We start from the raw sequence: 21,299 nt of genomic DNA, 5'->3' as shown, positions 1-21,299 counted from the left end.
ATCTTTGAGTTCTCTTCTTTTGCAATGTTCTTTTGTTTTCTTTCTTTTCTGTCTTGTGTTCAACAATTTATTTCAGCATTTGTCTATGCTTCCATTGTTGCACCACTTCTAACATGGTATTAGATTGCAGGATCTAGGTTCTTGTTGTGATTTTTCTGCTGATTATAGGTCTTTCTTTCCCTTGTGATTCTAGCTTGCAATGTATACATACATACATACATACATACATACATACATATATATATATATATATATATATATATATGTATGTATATATTCTTAAGGATTTTGAATGCTTTATGGTCTTGATTTTGATCAGTTTTATTCACATGCTTGGATATTGATTTGGCATATTTATATATAGCTGGTCTTATTGAATTTTTAGCCAATCATAATGTTGGAAATTACATAGATTGCATAAATTGTGGGTAGCAAATTGACGAAGGACAATATGGTCCTATTGTATGGAGAATTTCTTGATGCAAAGAGGTCTTTGGGACCTTATTACAGGTGAAGATGCATATCCAGAATTACCTGATGAGCCCATTGAAGATCAAAAAAGAATATACAAGGATTGGACTTGCAAAAATAAAAAAGTCTTGTATTGGATACATTCAATGCTCCACTAGCCTGCGTTTTTCATTTCCTACCCCTAACCATGGCTGGTGATTGCTTGTGCAAGTGGTTTTTACTGTTTTTGGCAGTTTTTGATTGGTTTTTCTTTAATTTGCAGCACAGCAGTTGGCCTTTGTTTTTTATTAGATTTTTGGTTACACTACATGTGAACTCTCATTTTGTGAAGTATTTGTTGTTGATTTGGCTGTATCCTCTCTTTGTGTACCCTCTAATCTCTTTCTTCTTTTCTTCTCCTCTCTAGATGGCTCCTCTGTGCACTTCTACAAATGATAAGTTACATGGACTTGACTATCTTACATGGAGTGTTGTGATGAAAGCCTAGTTTGTGTAGAAGCGGATTTGGTACATTGTATGTGGAGCTATTCCTCGGCCTCAATGTCTTGTTTTTCTTCTCGAAGATTTTGATGAGGACAACCATGAGAAAGCTATGTTTACATGGGATTCGGATGATACATGTGTATATTTTGCACTGCTTCAATGCATTTCTAAAGAAGTCCTATCAACGATTATCTCTTGCAGGACATTGCTAGAAATATGGTTGAAGCTTCAAATCTTGTACGAGGAACCTTCCACCATGTGTGCCACGACTCTTTATGGATAGCTTCAGGAGATGAAGTTTGAGCCGGCGGACATCGTTCAATCATTTTTGCTCTGTGTTACACAAGTAGAGGGCTAGTTTGGACACATGCACTCTGCCTTTCCACGGCACATCTAGTGGAAACGGTACTCTACAAGCTCTCCCCAGAGTTTGATGGAGTGGCCAATGCTATGCAAGCGCAAACATCATCTACATTGTGAGCTTTTCATATATGTTCTCAATGTTGCTTGAGTATGAGGCATCTTTGTGTTTACAAGGAAGGCTTCCATCTCATTATGGAGGTTCTAGTGAGGCATTCACAGCTTCAGAGAGGGGTGACAGGAAGAAGTCGTCGAAGGCGAGTGTCATCATTGTGGTAAGAAGGGCTACTTGCGGAAGGACTACAAGGAGTTAGCAGCCGCACGGAAGAAGTAGGAGACGATGAAGAAGCGGGATGTGGACTCCTTTGGTGAGTCACCCTCTTCCTCAGACTCGGACTCCAATCCTTTGACCAAGGAGAAGTCTAAGGTGCGAAAGGGCTCCACTTCTTCAGACCAAGGGAAGGCCTTGACTGCCTCTTCCTTTACTGCTTTCTAGTCTAGGTGATGTGGTCATCCCTCATAACTCTCCAGTGCCAGAGAGGGAGTGTAAGAGGGTGGTGTAATGGGGCAGCTGAGTCTCATCTATACAAGTATACATGTGCACAAGTTCTAGAGAGGGATGTCTCTGACACATCTGTAAGAGTGAAGTACAACAATGGAGCAGAAAGAAGTGTATACGACTAATAGAGAGAAGGAATGGTTACGAATGTTTGCATAATGAAATATAAAGTGCAAAGTACAAAGTCCAACCCTTAGACTTTAGGGTTGAGTAAGTGACTTAAAGTGCATTTACGCACAAATGTGTGTATTGTGGAGTAAGTGACCAAAATGTGTAATGTAAACACACAAATGAAAATAAAAGTGAGTAGGGGAAAAAACCTCTCTTACGGAGAGTAAAATGTGCCCCAATGTTCTACGTCGGATCATTGACACTCCTATGTGTTAGGATTTGCCGATTCTATGGGCAGTGCCCAATGTAATTTGTGTGGTGTGGACACTTATTAAAGTGTCAATGTAAGGTGTGTACACCTAGTGTCTTAGAAACTTAAAGTAGTGACACTAGGCTCTAGAGTAAAATAAACCTAACTCTAGTTAGTTGGTGGAAGGCTGTTAGGTCAACCCTTGACCTAAACATAAGTTGTACTTTCACTTTATCTTTCATTCTAGTAAGTACACTCTTCTCTTTTTGCTTCAACTCACTCTCTTGCTGTCATTGTCTCTCTTCTCTCTCTCCATAGCTGACCTAAACATAGGTTATACTTTCACTCTATCTTTCATTCCAACAAGTACACTCTTCTCTTTTTGCTTTAGCTCACTCCCTTGCTGTCATTGTCTCTCCTCTCTCTCTCCATAGCTTGCTGCCATTTTCCAACATTTGGTATCAAAGCAGTTCGTACGCGTGGATTCTGTTCAGCCACCGTCAGCCAGTGCCATCTTGCCCAAGGTCCTATTGCTGCCAGCTTGGTTCTCAGCTCAAGGAAGAGTTTTTAGCTGCTGTGAGGTGCTGCTGAAGTGGAGGAGGAGCTGTAGCTGAGCCATCTCTTGTCTACTCCAGATCTGTCCAGTTCAGCCATTAGCTCCAAATCTGTCCATTTGCTCCAGATCTGTCCAACTTAGTCATCTGCTCCAGATCTGCTGTTTTCAGCCTGTGCGCAGCCCTGCATGCAGTTTAACGTGCAATCCCACACAGCGCTGCACGCAGCCCGATGAGCTGCTGCTGTTTTCAGCTCTGCCCGCTATTTTCTCAATCTTGCCCGCCAATTTCTGCAAACCCTAAAAAGTGCAGAAACCCTAATTTTCAGATTAGGGTTTTCTCGAAATTTCTGGAATTTCCAGTCTAATTCAGCCATCTCTTCTCAAATGTCAACTCGTGCTCCCCAAAAATTTGGGGCTTTTGCTAATTTTTGCTCCCGGGGTTCGAATTGATAACCAATTCGAAGAAATTTCTCAATTTCTTGGACATTCCCACCAAAATTTGGGGTTTTTGCCCGATTGGAGGCCCTTTGCGCAAATTGTTACCAAACTCATAGACATTGTGCAATTTCTTCCACATTGGCTTAAGAAAATTTGGGGCTTTTTAGTTTTTTGGATCTGGCACGCATCACGAGGCAGATTTCAGCTGCTGTTCACTGTTGATATGTATCTCGATGCGACATTTTTGTAGAAGTTCTAGCTGTAAGGTACAAATTTCTTCAATTTCTGTGAAATTTTAGAAAGAAATTTGGGGCTTTTGCTCGACATGCACTCCAAGGCAAGCAACAAGTAGTACAACAACATTTAATTGCTGTTACAGTCAGATTGGGTAGAGAATTTCGGGAAAATTTAGTAAATTTTGGTAAGAATCAGCATTAAGTTATTGTATTTTGTACTTTTGTGGACACATATTTCGAGGCGGGTGTAGTACAGTAATATAGTGCTGTAATTTGCTGGTTGAGTGTTGATTTGGGTGGCATTGTGCACACTTTGGCATTTGAGTGACAATTTTGTACTTTTTTCTTAATTTCGTGGGGGATTTTGGTACTTTGAGGAGTATACTCTAGACTTCAGCATTGAAGAATTTGGTTGCAGATTTTTGTCTATCATTGACAGTATGGCACGTCAAGGGAATAATGATCAGAGCAACATCCTTGGTATCCTCACTCAAGAGGACAAACTTGATGGCTCAAACTACCCACTATGGAGTTTTATGGCCTGTATTCTTCTTGTGGCAAAGGAGTTGTGGGACTATGTTATAGGTGATTTGCAGCGCCCAGGAGGTCTTGCATCTCAGATACCTCAGCATAACACTTGAGGATTGGTTGTTGGTGCTGGTGGTGGTGGTATTGGTGCCGCTACTGCTGCTACCCCTCCTCTCCCTTCTACCGAGGATCAGAGGAAATGGGACTCAAAAGATGCATAGACACTTTCTTTGATCGCATTGTCGGTGAAAAGGGCAATTATTCTGCACATTCGGTCTTATAAGATCTCAAAATTAGCATGGGATGTACTTGAGCGTATATTTGCAGCACACAATGAGGCCAGGATATCCTATCTCTGCAGAGAGTTGGCCAATGTGACCATGGATGAAGGTGATAGTACGACAGAGCACCTTACTCACATACAAGATTTGCGTGAGCAGCTACTCAATGTTGATGAGGTCATTCAGGATGCTGAATTGGTAAACATCACACTGAACTCTCTTCCAGAGTCATATCTTGGTTTCCACACCTCTTTGATGTTGTCTTTGAGGGGGGCCAGCATCCCCTTACATTAGTGGAGTTGGAAGGCCTCTTACTACAAGAGGAACAGACTTGGAAGAATGTGGCATTGCATTTAGGTGATGTGGCTATGCTTTCCAAGTTCAAAGGCAAAGGAAAAGTCAAGTAAAATGTAAAAAATCAGCAAAAGGGTAATGTTGGACAGCCATCAAATAAGGTTGTCTAAGACACAGAAAAGACTAAAAAGAAGGGGAAATGCCATTATTGCAAGAAGCCCGGTCTCTATATCGATGAATGCAGAAAGAGATTGGCCAAAGAGAGGAAAAAGAACTCCGGTTTGGCTGTCCAAGAAACATCAGCCAGCAAATCTACTGATGATGATACTTCAACCAACTTTATAGAGGAGGACTATTCATTTCTCACATGCAATTATGATTCTTCAATGACTGATTCGGCATTTAATGCTGCTGAAATGCAACAAACATGGTATTTTGGTAGCGGGGTGTCAAAGCATATCACTTCCAGAAAGTGTTTGTTTACCTCTTTGCATTCGGCCCCTGTTGGAAAGCATGTTAGATGTGCGAACAATAGTAGTTATGATGTATGTGGCATTTGGATAGTCACTATTACTGCTGCAGATGGTTGCGATTTCATGCTTCTAGATGTCTTGTTTATACCTAGCATTACAAAGAACTTGTTGTCTATCTTTGCTTTTAATAAGCATGGCTTTTAGGTCATCTTTAAGGATGACTAATGCATTGTTAGAGACAGAGAGATGGATTATGCACTTAGGTTGTTCAGCACCTTGCATAAGGGTCTATTTTTGTTGGATACATATGATAGATAGTCTCATGATGCTTTAGCAGTCACTACTCTTTTGCCTGCTATGCAAAATGCGGAGCTATGGCATGCCCGCTATGAACACATGAGCTTTGAGAGTTTGATGACCCTTTGGAGGTGTCATATGGTAGATGCATTGCCTCAAGTGGAGACTCCACCTCCTCATGCATGTGAGGGATGTATTTTGGGCAAGATGCATGGTTTGCCTTCGAAAAGGATGGCGCCGTGTGTGTTGTCCAAAAAATGCAGCTTATTTACTTTGATGTTTGTGGTTCCATGAGGAGACGTGCACTTGGAGGTCATTAGTACTTTGTTACATTTATTGATGACTACTCTCGGTATACATGGATGTATGGGCTGAAGGCAAAATCATCTTGTTGCAAAGCTTGAAGTTGAAACTAACTTAAAAGTGCAGACACTTCACACAGATAGAGGGGCGGAGTACATGTCTCGTGCTTTTGAAACATATTTGCTTGATCATGGCATTACGCATCAAGCCACTGTTAGAAGGACTCCTCAGCAAAATGGTGTTGTTGAAAGGAAGAATCAAACTCTTATGGAGATGACTCGTTGTATGCTAAAAAGCAAGGGGCTACCTCATAAATTTTGACTAGAAGGCCTTCAGTGTGCAAATCATGTGTTGAATCGTGCACCCACTAAGGCACTGAAGACGATCACACCGTTCGAAGCTTGGCATGGTAAGAAACCCAAAGTAGACTACTTTTGGGTGTTTGGTTGCATAGCCTATGCACATGTTCCGAAAGAGCTTCGTGGGAAGTTTGATGACAAGGCTATAAAATGCATGTTTATTGGCTACAGTTCAGAGAGCAAGGGCTATCGCTTGTATGACCCACGCACGAAGAAAGTCTTTGTCAGTAGGGATGCTCTATTTGCTGAAAATGTTGCATTTTCACATGATCAGTTTCAAATGCCAGCCACCCATGACATTGGTGATGTCTTTGAGGGCCTTTTGCCACTTACTTTGGAGTCTGTGCTTGTAAATGGCAGGACAAACTTAATACAACAAGCTGTTGCTGCACCATATACTCCCGAACAGTGGGGTATCGATGATGGTTTGCCACATGCAGTGGAAGAAGCAATACAACATGAAAGGGCTGCTGTAAATGCAGCCAAAACAGTCCCAAGATGGCTGTTACAAACTCTCTAGGAGAGTAAAATGGATGCTCCTATACCTCAACGCACTAGAAGGGCTGCCAGAAATGCAACAAATGATGCAGGAGGGGCACATTTGATTGATTTTACGGAAGTAGATTGTGATGAGCATGTGTTTATGAGCTCACTATTGGATGATGATGAGCCTACTTACTTGGATAAAGCTCAGCAAGATGTACATTGGATGCAGGCCAAGCAGGATGAGTTAGACTCTATTGCCACTAACTCTATATGGGATCTTGTGGATTCCACCTGGCAAGAAGGCCATTGGCACAAAATGGGTTTTTAAACTCAAACGCAAGGTTGATGGTACAATTGATATGTACAAAGCACGGTTGGTAGCAAAAGGCTATGCACAAAAGAAGGGCATAGATTATGAAGAAACTTTTGCTCCTACATCCCGTATGAGTACAGTAAGATGTGGGATCGCTATGGCTGCAAATTATGGCTGGAAAGTACATCAGTTGGACATTAAGACAACATTCTTGAATGGGGATTTGCATGAGGATGTTTATATGTCACAATCTCTAGGGTTTGTGGTTAAAGGGAAAGAGCACATGATATACAAGCTGCATAAAGCTGGTCTCAAACAGGCTCCTCGTGCATGGTACTCCAAAATTGATGCTTATTTGGCTAGCAAAGGATTAAAAAATAGTCCAACTGCTCCCACTCTATACATTAAGAATGGGGGGGGGGGGGGGGAGGGGGGGGGGACTTGCTGATTATCATTCTTTATGTAGATGACATGTTGCTCACTGGACCTACAGAAGAAAAAATTGCAGATTTTAAGGCTGAATTAAAACATGCATTTGCTACGTTAGATATGGGCTGCCTACACTATTATTTGGGGATTCAATTCACCCAAAATCAGCATGGTATCATCATGTCACAGTCACAATATGTGGATAAGCTGTTACATAGGTTTAGCATGCAAGATTGCAAACCTACGTGCACTCCTATGGGGCTAGGCTTAAAGCTGTCTATGCATGATGGTGAAGAGATGTCTGTGTTGCAATTTACAGCCAGGCTATTGGTTGTCTTATTTATCTTTGCAACACATGCCTTGACATTCGGTATGCAGTATCTTAGGTGAGCAGGTATATGCATAGTCCACGGACCATACATTGGCAAGCTGTTAAGTGGATATTCAGATATTTGCAAGGTACTTAGTCACATGCATTATTATTTTCTAGGGGGGGGGGAGACTTACACTTACAAGCTTACAGTGATTCAGATTGGGCTGGTGATGTAGACACTACACAGTCTACTAGTTGATACTGTTTCTTTCTAGGCCGCTCATGCATTTCATGGCTAAGCAAGAAACATGCTACAGTGGCTACCTCGTCTTGTGAGTCTGAGTACAGGGTAGCCTTCAGGGCAACAGTGGAATGTGTATGGTTGCGCAGATTGTTGGTTGATCTGCATTTACTATTGGAGGGTCCTACACCCATTCTTTCTGATAGTTAGAGTGCTATTGTAGTAGCACGAAATCCTGTGTTTCATGCTCACACGAAACACATAGAGGTGCATTACCATTATGTCAAAGAGAGATACTACGTAGGAGAGATCGGCTTGATGTATGTACCCACACAGAAAAATGTTGCAGACATTTTCACCAAGATACTACCATGCGAGAAGTTTGAGGCTTTTCGAAAGTCCTTAAACTTGCTACCCTTTGGTGATTGATCATCCTTGTACTTCATCAAATTGGCACTGCAAGGGGGTGTTAGAATTTGCCGATTCTATGGGTAGTGCCCAATGTAATTTGTGTGGTGTGGATACTTATTAACGTGTCAATGTAAGGTGTGTATACCTAGTGTCTTAGAAACTTAAAGTAGTGACACTAGGCTCTAGAGTAAAATAAACCTAACTCTAGTTAGTTGGTGGAAGGTTGGCTAGGTCAACCCTTGACCTAAACATAAGTTGTACTTTCACTCTATCTTTCATTCTAGCAAGTACACTCTTCTCTTTTTGCTTCAGCTCACTCTCTTGCTGTCATGGTCTCTCCTCTCTCTCTCCATAGCTGGCTGCCATTTTCCAACACTATGTGAGCGTAGGCGTGAGTAAAACCCCAACAAACCTCCTTGGAGTGATAGGTGATGAGCATACAGGGGTTATGTACCAAAGGAGATCAAATTTAAAGCTTTGTAGAATGCTTCAAATTTGTCGAGAGGAAGAGCTTTGGTGAAGATGTCTACCGCATTCTTGTTAGGACAGCAGACAAGGCTGATATCCCTTGCATGTAGCCTCTCTCTGATAAAGTGATATTTTATCTCAATGTGTTTCGTGCGTGCATGAAACACTGGGTTCTGTGCCATTGAAATGTAACTCTGACTGTAAGTAAATAAAGGAGTAGGCTCAGTGACAGATGCATCGAGATCAGCCAACAAACTTCTCAGCCATACACATTCAACTATAGTAGTGAAAGCCATGAAATGCAAGAAGAGCCAAGAAATAAACAATTGCCATTGGCAGAGTGACAAGAATCAAAATCACCAGCCCAATTTGAATCACTGTAAGCATGTAATTGCAGCACCCCCCCTTGGCATAAAGCAATCCAAGAGTCTTGGTGCCTTGCAAATAACCAAAAACACGTTTCACATTTTGCCAATGTGACATGCGTGGGTTGTGCATAAATCTGCTGTACAACAGCCCATTGGTTTTGCATTCAAAGGATCCGAACACTTCGTATGGAAGTTGAAAAGGCCTTGTATGGCTTGAAACGAGCTCCATGAGCTTGGTACACAAAAATTGATGCCCTTCTTACTCAGCCAAGGGTTCATAAACAGCCCATTAGAGTCTACTCTTTACATGTGCAAAGAGGGGCATCCTTCCTGGTCATCTATCTATCTGGACGAACTTCTGCTCACAGAGACACATGTTGATCAAATTTCAACATTTAAGTAAAATTTGCAGCAAACTTTTGATATGTCACATTTGGGGCCTTGGCATTACTATTTGGGCATTCAGTTTATTCATGATGCTAGAGGCATTGGATTGTCACAATCTAGATATATTGGTAAACTTCTTGACAGATTGCAAGCCAGTAAGCATACTGATGAAGACTGGACTTAAGTTGTCTTTGCATGATGACAGTGATATGTTTGATAGGCATGTATATGCTCTAATAATTGGCTGCCTCATTTATTTATGCAACACATGGCCAAATATTCAGTTTTCAATTTCAGCCAATGGCTTTCTTCCTTACAGGCAATTTAACTAAATGCCATGTTTGATTCTTCATGATAGAATCATATTCAGCTTGCATTGCTGCCATCCAATGCACACTCTGTTGTGCATCCTCATAAGAATCAGGCTCATCATCATCGTGTGTTTGCTGCCATTACAAACTCCATAGCATTAGCATAATCATGCAAATGTGTTTGTCTTCGAGTACGACTAGCAAGAGGAGCATTCAAATGACTATCTTGCATAGTCTACAAATACCATCTAGATATGTGCCTATTTTCTTGATTATGTACATGCTCATGTTGAACCTGTTGTTCAACATCTTGTTGAATATTCTAATCAGCTAGGCCAAATTTCTGCATTATTTAATAAAGCAGTAACTGGCTGAACATTTTGTTCATTTAATGGAGGTCTAGTTGCGTCATCAAAAGAATTGGGCAACATCCCTTCAAACACATCTTTTGTAGCTTGATATGTCATAATCAGCAAGAGATAATTCTGTTTTTTTTCCATGAAAAATCACATCTCTATTGATAAAAACTTTCTTGGACACAAGATCATACAATCTATATCCTTTACTTTCACTATTGTACCCCACAAATATACATTTGATAGCCTTATTGTCCAACTGTTTTCTCAATGCTTTGGCATTTTGAGCATATGCAAGACACTTGAAGGTATGAAAGTGACCAAAAGGTTTAGCGCTGTTCCAAGGCTCAAAAGGTGTAATATTTTTCAATGCTTTAGTAGGGCACCTATTCAAAACGTGACAAGCACACATAATTGCTTCTATCCAAAAAACATGTGGCAATTTCTTATTGTTCAACTTTTTTCTCAACGCTTTGGCAATATGAGCATATGCAAGACACCCAAAGGTATGAAAGTGACAAAAAGGTTTATCGTTGTTCCAAGCCTCAAAAGGCGTAATATTTTTCGATGCTTTAGTAGGGCACCTATTCAAAATGAAACAAGCACACATGACCGCTTCTATCTAAAAAACATGTGGCAATTTCTTAGCTTTTAGCATAGATCTGGCCATCGCCATGAGTGACCGATTCTTCCATTTTGCAACTCCATTCTGCTATGGAGTATATGCATTAGTAAACTAATGTGCAATACCTTTTTGCATTGTTGGCACATTGAACCGATTTCTCCTTGGCAATGTGTTTCATGCATTCTATGATATAATGACTTGGCTTTTTACAATAATGGCGCTTGCCCTTCTTAGTTTGTATGCCCCTTGCTTCTTGTTGTTCTGTGAAGTTTCAAAATTTCCAGAACTCTATAGAGCATTCTTGGGCTGATTGCCCTTATCTTTTTGCTCTGCCACAAAAGCTTGTTCAGAAGCTACTACATCCGCACCACTATTCTTTTTTGTTTGCTCTTTTTCCAGCAATAAGCTAACCAACTGAAGAAAAGCAAGTGGATGTGGAGAAACGTGCATTGTAAGATTCAATGTAGTGTGGAAGGACAAACAAGATGGTGGCAAAGAGTTCAAAGTAGTAGAAATCATTTGAGTATGTGAATAATACTCTATCTACATCAAGCAACTGCTCATGCAAGTCTTGAATCTTATTAAGGTGATCTTGCATGGCATTACCTTTGTCCATCTTCACATTTTCAAGCTCCGTTTTCAAAAAAGAAATGCGTGCCTCATTCTTACCGGCAAACTTGTGCTCAAGTGTAAGCCATGCTACTCGTGAAGTAGTAGCAGAACGAATATGTGGGATTATTGGCCATTGAATTGCCAATGAAATAAGTGACAATGCTTGGCATCCCTAGTGTCCCAAGCCCTCTGAGTAGTTGTTCTTTGGGGTGGTGGCTGTGCGGCAACTTCTTGCCTTTGTCCACGTCCTATTGCTTGTTGAGAGTTTGTTGTGGCACCCTCTTGCCTTTGTCCACGACCTCTTACTTGTGGAGGGTTTGCCGGGGCCAAATCACCAGACGTACTTTTTCCCCACTGACATAATCCCATAGACGTTTTGCACAAGCACATTTTTCATCATAAAGGACCACAGAGAATAGTTGTTGCTATCCAATCTATCCTCTTTCGAAACATAAGTGAAGACATCAGTCTGTCCATGAGCTGCCATAATAAATGTCACTTAATCAAATGCAAAAAGAGCAATTATAGAAGCTGACTGACCTGGAAATTTTCAAATTCCCAGAACTTGCAGCAAATGCCAAGCTGTAATCGACCAAATTTGGTGAAAAGAACCACCAAATCGTGTCATACTTAGTTAATACTACCTCAATGTGCTGAAATTTTCCAGATTTTAGCAAATAACACGCTATCCAATGCAATAACAGTGCTCAGTAGTACTAAAAACACAAAAGCCCCAAAATTTGATTGTCCAATGTGCATATGTTTAGTCAATTATAGACTAAAAACACATTACATGTGCAAATGTCTGCCAAAAATATAAAAATTCCAATTTTTTTGATCCAAAGTACAAAGTACAACCCTTGGGGTTGAGTAAGTGACTTAAAGTGCGTTCATATACAGATGTGTGTATTGTGCGGTAAGTGACCAGAATGTGTAACGTAAGTTCACAAATGAAAATAAAAGTGAATTGGGAAAAAAACCTCTCTTACGGAGAGTAAAAAGTATCCTAGTGTCCTATGTGCGGATCACTAGCACTCCTATGTGAGCAGGCATGAGTAAAACCCAACAATATGCGATCAAGGTCCGGTAGGTTCAAATCCTGGAGCTGGCCTTGACATCTAGGTTTATGAGGAGCTATCATTTGACACAGAGCGGGATTGGCTCCTAGTCCGAGCTCGCGTGAGGAGACACTTTGGTCACACATGTTTAGAGGCATTTTTGATAGGATGGTCTTGTATGCTATTGCGAGACATTGTTGACAAATACAGAGATATGTTATGACTCTTTTCTATTTTCAGGAGTTGGTACAATTGACATCGACATCAGGTTCTCTTCGAGGCACCTTGGTGGTGGCTTGATCACCCATTGCTTGGGTATCCATGGTTCTATTGTGGTGGTTCTATGTTGTACGGATTGTGATGAGTTATCATCTTTGTATCATTGTATTGTACCAGATCACCCATGATTTGAGAGAGGATATTAGCAGTTCAAACAGCTCATGTGTGAGTTTGCGGGCATGGCTAGGTTATTTAGGCATTTTATTATGGTTATTATGATGCTTATTTGGGCATATGCTGGCCAACCAGCATTAAATGCTGGCCGACCTGCCCCTATTTTGGCATTATTTTCTTCTTTATATACCCGGCTCCCTCCTCATTTAGTCACATCATCACCTACAGGTTTTGTGGAGAGAGGGAGCCGGTGCCAGTGCCTTGGATACTGATACTCACTGTTGTACGTGTCATTCTCGTGTCTGGTATATGGATTCCATTTCCCGAGCACATCTTTGAGCTCTGTTCTTTTGCAGTGTTTTGCTTTCTTTCTCTTCTGTCTTGTGTTTAGCAGTTTATTTCAGCACTTGCTTGTGCTTCTGTTGCTGCACCACTTCTGACAACAGGCAGCATGTGATTTGTAAATGTTCTCAGATTGCTACAGCAGCTGCTTGTGTAACCAGTTTACATGCAGCATTTAAAGTGGCAAAGCTACGTTGCCTTTGCACTAGGTAGAAAGCATTTTTTATTTGGAGAACACCTCCTTCAACGCATGAAATTTAAAAGTGTAAACAATGGAAAGTAAGTGCCGTTCTTCATCTGTTGAGTGTCATTCCTTTTTTGGAATGTATAATAATGGTTTTTAAAAACTTACCAAGGGGCTGGACTAGTTAGAATAGTTGATCATCTGGAAAAAAATGTGTGTGTGATCTTCAGTCCTCCAAAACAGAGTCTTTGGTGTCACTAAGGATGTGCTCTGCTCTGCCTTCATTGGGATATTGATGAGTGTTGATGTTGTTGGATATGTCCTGGCCCTCCTGAAGTTCTGACAAATTTTTAACTGTTGTTTTTTATCGAACTTGGAAGTCTTCATGTTTAATCAAATCTCATTATACCTGTTATATCATGTACTCTAGTTCTAGATCTTTGTTTTAAAACATGTGGGAATTTAACAGTGCAGGAGTATCAATTGGCAGTGAAATGTCTGGAGGAGTAAACAATGTAAGTATTGAGAATCTCCATGTATGGCAGTCAAAACGTGGAGTAAGGATCAAAACAGCACCAGGAAGAGGTGGATATGTAACCAACATATCTTACAAAAATATAACATTAGAGAATGTAAGAGTAGGCATAGTAATCAAAACAGATTATGATGACCATCCTGACAAGTACTTTGATCCAAAGGCTTTGCCTCTTGTGGAAAACATTTCATTTGACTCTGTGCATGGACAAGGCGTAAGAATACCAGTACGCATTTATGGCAGTGCAAAGGTGCCTGTGGAGAAGGTAGAGTTCCATGATTTTGATGTAGGAGTGACGAGAAAGAAAAAACACATATTTCAATGCTCTTATGTTCATGGGAAGGTAGTTGGGAAGGCATACCCACGTCCATGTGGTTCCCTTGATATTTATGATGAAAATGGCAACAAAATACAGGCTGCCTCTTTAGCAAACTATACTCAAAATTGAATGCACAGTTAAGTACTTCGTACATACAAGCCTGTTGTTTGATCTGGACAGAAGATTACAGGTGGCCCTATTGACGTACATTATGTGTAAAGGGCAGTCTTTGAAAGACGTTAATTGGGCAACTTTCTTAAGCATGACCAAAAGAATTTTGTTGAGTGCTATTATTCAGTTTGGTGTGCTATTATTGATGAGTCAGAAACCATGATCTAGCAACAATTTCTGGACAGATTTAAGTTGAGGAAGACTGCAGTGTGCACAGGGAGCACCTGAGGTGGAACAGAGTGCTTTGGCAGAGCAGTTTTTGGGAACTGGAAGCAAAGGCAGTCTTTATGGTGCAATCTGAACTGAAGAATCTGAAGTCTAGTGCATTGGTTTTCAGTAGTGAGGGCAGTAGATGTTCTACACAAGTGAACTCTTTTATGCAGCTGCTGACAGGCAGAAGCTTTGTTGAAAACAGGCAATGGAATTTGCTCTTATAGATTACTCTTTACCATCTTTGGTGCTGTCCATTTTTATATTGTGTATGCATGCATGCACGCACAAAGTTTTGCTCTAGGGACCAGAAGATGCACTAGCTAGAAAAAGGAAGACCTAATGCATTCTCAATGGCTTCTCAATCTTGTAACCTCTCTACTGCTGCCCTAACAATTAGGCCTCTTGGAGTCCGCAACAAAAAGAAGAGAACAATTTTTTTGCATTGTTGTGATGAATATGTGTGGCAATTTCCAATTTCTTTCGACAAGAAAAGGGGTGTGATTTTCAACTTTAATCAAATGCATGGAGGTTTGACAGAAGTATCTTCTCCATAAAGGTTATAATTCAGATTTTTGTATTTGTTAATCGTCATTCTTTTACTGTCTCGATATATTTGAAGGATGTGAACTAGCTCAAGAACATGAGAGCAACAGGCTACATGATTTTATCCTGGACTTTGTCGTATGTGCTTAGGATAGGCATCTTTTTGACTAGCTTCCTCATGCTATGTGGTAAGCATCAGTGGCAGCACAGAGAGAGAGAGAGAGAGAGAGAGAGAGAGTATATTAACGTCTCTAAAAGGCCAATGTGGCCTATGAGACCAAAGCAATACATACAATGATGGTGTATTTCTCATCTGGAACGAGAAAAAGATGAAAAACATGCCTATAAGACTGAAAAAATGAAATAGTGTCCTATAAAAGGGAAACATGTCAATGATCTAAAAGTGAGAGTAGAAAAAGGAAAACTCTCCATCAATGATATGTTTGTTTCCTAAGGAGGTGTATCTCTGCATGGCTGAGGCGTCTCGGCATTTGTCTCCTGTGGCGCTCAATGATGGCTTTAATTTGTCTGTGGTGTGGATATCTAGGCCTTCGTTCGGGTGGACGTGGGCGTCTCGACCGGCTAAGTGCCACTGCTCTATCCAAAGGGACACCTACAGAAGATGAGGTCCAATGATGATGTACTCCTGTAGGCTGTGTGGTAGTAGTAGTGGTATCTGCCATACTCTGTCGTGTATCAGTGAAAAAGTCAGTGATTGCTCTCTGTCTATGTGAGCCGAGCTATGGGGGCCTCCTACTTCGTAGAATTGTTGCTCTGCGCCTCTGGAGCGCCAAGAGGAAGAATCCCAAGCATCTTTGATCCTCAAACTGCATGATCCGTCTCAGGGGTCCAAAATCCTCTCAAAACAGACAGTGGTATCTACCTCGTATGTCATAATATACAGTGCATCAACAGATGTAGTGTTCCTCTGTCTTTGGCTCTCTGTCGCATAGTGGGCATATGCGTTCTTCTGTCTGTATACCCTCCTATCTGCCTGTCTCAATCCTCAGGTGGTGGGATGAGGTGCAGATCTGACCAATAACTGTGCGTAGTCCATGAGGCAGCTGTGTGTCCATGTAATTGGGTTGGGTGATGAAACCATCCTCAGATACCTGAAGGAAGTGGGTCTGGTAGTGTGCCATCCTTGTGCCATGGGGGGAGGGGGGTCGGACCTAGGTCTTCTCCCTATCTAACTTCAGTATGTCTGCTTTGATCACATGGTTTAGCTCTGATCGGCTTAGGTCAAGTGTAGGGCAATCCAGGCTATAGTCAAAGGGGGGGAAGTTTGTCAATCTGCGGCCCATGTAGACTCATCCATGTACTCATCTGAGCATACCAACAATGTCTGTCACCATTTGCTGCTAGTTGTCTAGAAGAGGCCAGGGCTAGCTGTGGGTATCTATCTTGGGGGAGCTCCCATAGTCTATGTATGAAAGTCACTGCTTGGACCAAGGCCTCAGCCATCATGGGTGATGCTTCTAACTCAGCTCTAATAATCTCATGTGGGGTCGAGCTTTTCGCTCGTATCATACGTGAGATCATCATGACCAGTGGTCTTTCCATATGCTCCCACCTGTCATAGTATTCCTTCTCTGGTCCATCCTGGTCTCCCAAAGGCTGTCTCCTTGTGTGAAAGAGACTCGGGCTCCAAATAGCTGTCCCATATAGGAGTGTGGGTGTAACCAGGGTGTCAAAAAGCCACAATTTGGTGTGCGGCTCATGAAATTGTATGTGAGCACATTGCCTCTCCAATGCACCTAAGGCTGCATATGCTTTTGCCAAACGAGCCTCTGATGTCTCTCTCCAAGAGAACTGTGGTCCCTTCAATGTGACCCCCAAATAGACATATTGCCTAACCATCTCCACTGGCTCTCCATCAAAAGTAAATTGGTGCTTAGCTCTTGTCACCCAAGCAGCTGAAGTGTTAAATACCATAACTTTAGTTTTCCCAAGGTTCACCTTAAGATCTCTATCTCTGCAAAAAGCTGATAATGCATCCAAGTGTCTATTTAGTCCCTCAGGTGAGTCAGATATAAGTACAATATCATTGGCATAAAGCAATAATGGTGTCAGCACTTGAGCTAGGCTGGCTCCGGCCCCACCAGTCCTGTCCACATATTTTGAAATTTCGTCTATATACAGCCCAAATAGTGTCGGTGAAAGTGGACAGCCTTGTTTCACCCCAATGGTGCTATTGATTGTATCTGAGATGCCCTCAGGTGTTCGTACTCTGCCCGTCATCGTCTCATACAAGGCATAGATACTCCACTGTATCTCTATAGGCACATCAATGTTTTGCATTCTTCTCATTAGTCTAGCACGTGGCACTGTGTCAAAGGCCTTGCGAAAGTCCACAAAACAGCAGTAGATCTTTTTCTTGAATGCATTGCCTTCTTCGATGATTGCCCTCAATGTAAAGATATGGTTTAGAGTTGTATATCCCCTCCTGAAGCCAACCTGGCCTTTTGATCTCAGGCCATGCATCTTGGTCCATTCACTCAATGCTTGTTCCACGATAGAGCCATATATCTTGGCCAGTATGTGTCTAATCATGATAGTTCGGTAATTACTAGGTAGTGCGGGGTCTCCACTCTTAAAGAGCGGCACAATAATATGGTGTGACCAACAGGTTGGAAATCCCTCACAAGCTGCCCTATTAAAGATGTGAGCCAGTGTTGGTGCCAAAATATCACAGGCATGCGCGAAGTGTTCAGCCACTAAACCATCATGATCTTGGGCTTTTCCATTTTTCAGTTTCCATATGGCATTCCTCACTTTTTTTTCTGTGAAAAATCTGTAATTTCCTGGTCTTGAGGTTGAGGGGAGTGGCATAGGCTCTTGGTCAGGAACATCATAGAGTGTGCAAGCATATCCATGCCAATCATCCGGTCTAGTAATCTGTAGGGGTGGTTGGTTCTCATGCATCTTTTTCCATGCTTTCTTGTTGTCCCGCCCCAAGAACATGGAATATATTTCTGATCCTTCTCTAACTTTGACATGTTTCCAACATTTTCATTATCAACCTCATTCTTAGTAAAAACCAAGTATGTTGAAAGGAGATTTTGGAAATGGTAGCATCCAATACAATAGGAACACATTTTCCTTTCAACTTTATGAATCAATCATTGCATGCACATGAAGGCATACCAAGCAAGACATCACGTCCCTCAAGTGGATCAATAAAGAACTCTTCACTGTCCACATATCCCTGAATGTGCAAATGAAGCTTTTCAATGAGTGGTATGACAGGCTCTATATGGTCCTTACATGCCATATCCACTTCTCTCATGGGTACCATCGCATCCTCTCTGATGCCTAGACGGACTGCAATGTCTGTAGAGATACAATTGGCTCGTGCTCCATTATCAAGACATGCTAATCTTTGATTTTTCCCCATGCTCTACATAACTTAGTAGCATCATCATTGGGCTAATCACTAACAACATCCGGCATCAATCTAACTAATCTATTAGGCTTCTTATCCTTGGGATCTCTTTAATTTTCTAATTTTGCAACTTTCTAGCTATTAGGACAATTCTTAGCCATGTGACCCTCTTGTTCATAAACAAAACATTTACTTGTAGCCCTTAATTCCCTATGTTATGTAACTATTTTCTAGCCATTTCCTTGCTCTTTTGACCTCTTTTCAAGCTGATTTTTAGATCTTTCCCTTTGCTTAGCCTTTGGCAACTTCTTATTCAACTTCTCCCTACTTTCTTAGAACCCTGAATCTTTCCCATGTAGCAATGCATCAGTTGTAGCAGCAGTCTCTATGTGGAGCCCCAAGAGGAACACCTAGGAAAAGGGAATTCTCTTGCAAGTAAATCTATCTTGTAACATCAACAAGCTTTTTTATTAGATTTTATATGATCACAATGAAGAAAAGAACACCAGGCACAACAATTCTTCATGCAGCATCATGTAGATCTCCCACGGATTTGATAGAATCAACCATATTCTTCAATATCTTCATAAAATCCATCAATAGAACAAAGAAAGCAAAGGAATACACCATCTTTGAATGGAAATACATCACATAGTATTCATCTTGAATATCTTCATAGTCTAGTCTGCTCAAGTATTCCAGCTTCTTTTTGCTTACCAATCGTTCGAGCATGCTTATGTGTACATATGCCAAGTGCCATCTCTTGCTGAAAACGTGCTCGTGTCTCTCTGCACTCATCATCATACCAGCCATTCTGTGGGGCATTACCTCGTGGAGGTTTATCTGACGGTGTAGTGTGTGGGAAAGAGTATGCTGTTGAAGTGTGTATTATCTCGGCCAACTGTCCTGTAAACTCATCCAGAGAGGCCTGTGTGTTTAGCTTCCTCAATGCATCTCGCACAGTAGTGTTGTATATGTGTGAGGTCGCTTCCACAAAATCATAGCGCGGTAATTTTGGTATGTGTAGCTGTGCTTCGTGTATATATGCCCATATTGCATTGTGAAAGCTAGAATAGCATGGTCTGCTGCTAATCCAATTGGTCTGTCTGGGATTTCAAAGCTTTTTATGTTAGGTAGCAAGTTGGGTGATCCAATCAAATAGTCCACAGTGCTTGACCCTTTCTTGTTATTCCAACACGTGAAACCATTAGATCTTGGCCACTGTGGCAGCTCGTTAAGGATGACCAAAGCATGTGCACTTTCCAATGCCAGTATGTGTGTTCCATATTCTGTTATCTCCCTATCTTGGGCTGTTCTAACTAATCCCACTTCATCTAATGCAATATCTTTGAACATCTCATCACTAGTGTTAAAGAAAGTAGATTGGTTGCTTCCTGTGCGTGCATTAAAGTCTCCTGCTAGTAGAACATCCCCAATTCTCATGTATCTCATTATGTCCTCATATAGTGGTGTATACGGGGATGCCTCTTTAGGGGCAAACTTAGAGTATGCAGGGGGAAAATAGCATATTGCAATATATATGTCTCGAGTTCTGCTTGTACGTAACCTGATCCACATGTATCTTGCCTCTATATCTCTATGTACAACTTGGACTGTATCTCGGAGCTCTTCTCTAAATAGAATTGCCACACCTCTTGATCCCCTCGTCCCTCCAGGCCTTCTAGGCTGAGGGTGATATACACTTTCCCATCTATATCCATATACATTAGGTAGACGGCTATCTTTACACTGACGTGTCTCAGTATACATAGCAATGTCTATCCCTTTGAAAGTATCCTCAAAATAACCTGCATCTGTCTTAAGGGAGCTGTTGCAATTCCACAGTGTGAACTTCAAGGTCTCATAGGCCGCGCATCATCATGCTGTCCTTTTCTCTGTGATGATGACTCTTCCATCTCTGTATACAGCCCATTTACCTGCTTTCCGTGCCTCTAGAATACGTGGCTTATTTTCCCTCTTGTGGGCTAACTGGGCTAGGGTGAGGTCTTCATCTAGGTAGATCTTTTCTCCTTTGAGAGCGATCCTCTTGGAGAGGAAGGCTCTTTCTTTTCCAAGTCTCCAAACTTCAAGATGAGAACTTTTGTTTTTGTGTCAGCTTTCCCGACTCGCCAAGCCCCAATGATGGGTACATCTGGAGCCCCAATTTTGGTGGCAAGAGTTGTAGCATCTTCAATTGGGGAGCTTTTCTCATCTAGTCCAACCACTCTTACATGGAGTGCGCGTGCCCATCTTTTTGCCTCTTCTTCCAAGATGGCATTCATAACTTCTACTTTGTTGCCATGCATTCCTTTGTTCTTTTTTACCACATCTATCCATTCTACATTTTCTTTGATGGTATTCTCAACATTCTTCATTTTCTTTTGGGTGCCTTCCACCACACTTGCATAGGTGTGCGTATCCTTTTTTAAAACATCCATTTCTTTTTGTAGTTCTGGTGTAATTTGTGGTTCCTTTTGTACATCCAGTTTCTTTTTGCATTCCTCTAGTTCTTCTTGTAGATTAGAGATCATTGAGTCTTTCTCTGCCATGTGTGCATCCAATGTTTGTTGCATCTCCTTTTTTAGTTCTTCCATCATTTCAGCTCGAACCCGCTCTTGTATATCCTTTTCCATTTCCTTCCTCATGGTACGCATTTCAGCACGGAGTATGGTCAATATCTCCTCACATAGTGTTTCATTAATTTTGCGGGACGTCTTCCCATATCTACTCGACCCTGGAGAGACATTCCAATCTCTAGTTTTACGCCCATAGGTTTTGTATCTCGTGTTCTTTGGTGGTGTATGAAACATTGTCTCCATGGTTGGTTTTGTGATTCC

At 41.4% G+C, this 21,299-nt stretch overlaps 1 protein-coding gene across 1 annotated transcript in view; it reads left to right on the top strand.

Annotated features, from left to right (window-relative positions):
• Positions 1-14,769, top strand: part of LOC148038365 (putative polygalacturonase) — a 36,741-nt gene extending 21,972 nt beyond the window's left edge. Inside the window, exon 5 of the mRNA XM_087671115.1 lies at positions 13,766-14,769. Coding sequence (XP_087527241.1) covers positions 13,766-14,279 — 514 coding nt within the window. The 3' untranslated portion in view covers positions 14,280-14,769. The remainder of the gene's footprint in view (positions 1-13,765) is intronic.
• The last annotated feature ends 6,530 nt before the right edge of the window (positions 14,770-21,299 follow it).

The sequence above is a fragment of the Lygodium microphyllum genome, chromosome 3 (genome assembly GCF_053477565.2).
Source record: "Lygodium microphyllum isolate KBCC chromosome 3, Lygodium_microphyllum_v1.1.10, whole genome shotgun sequence".
In the NCBI taxonomy this organism is placed as follows: Eukaryota; Viridiplantae; Streptophyta; class Polypodiopsida; order Schizaeales; family Lygodiaceae; genus Lygodium; species Lygodium microphyllum.
Note: the sequence above shows the minus strand (reverse complement) of the source record. Positions and strands in the feature narration are given on the sequence as shown.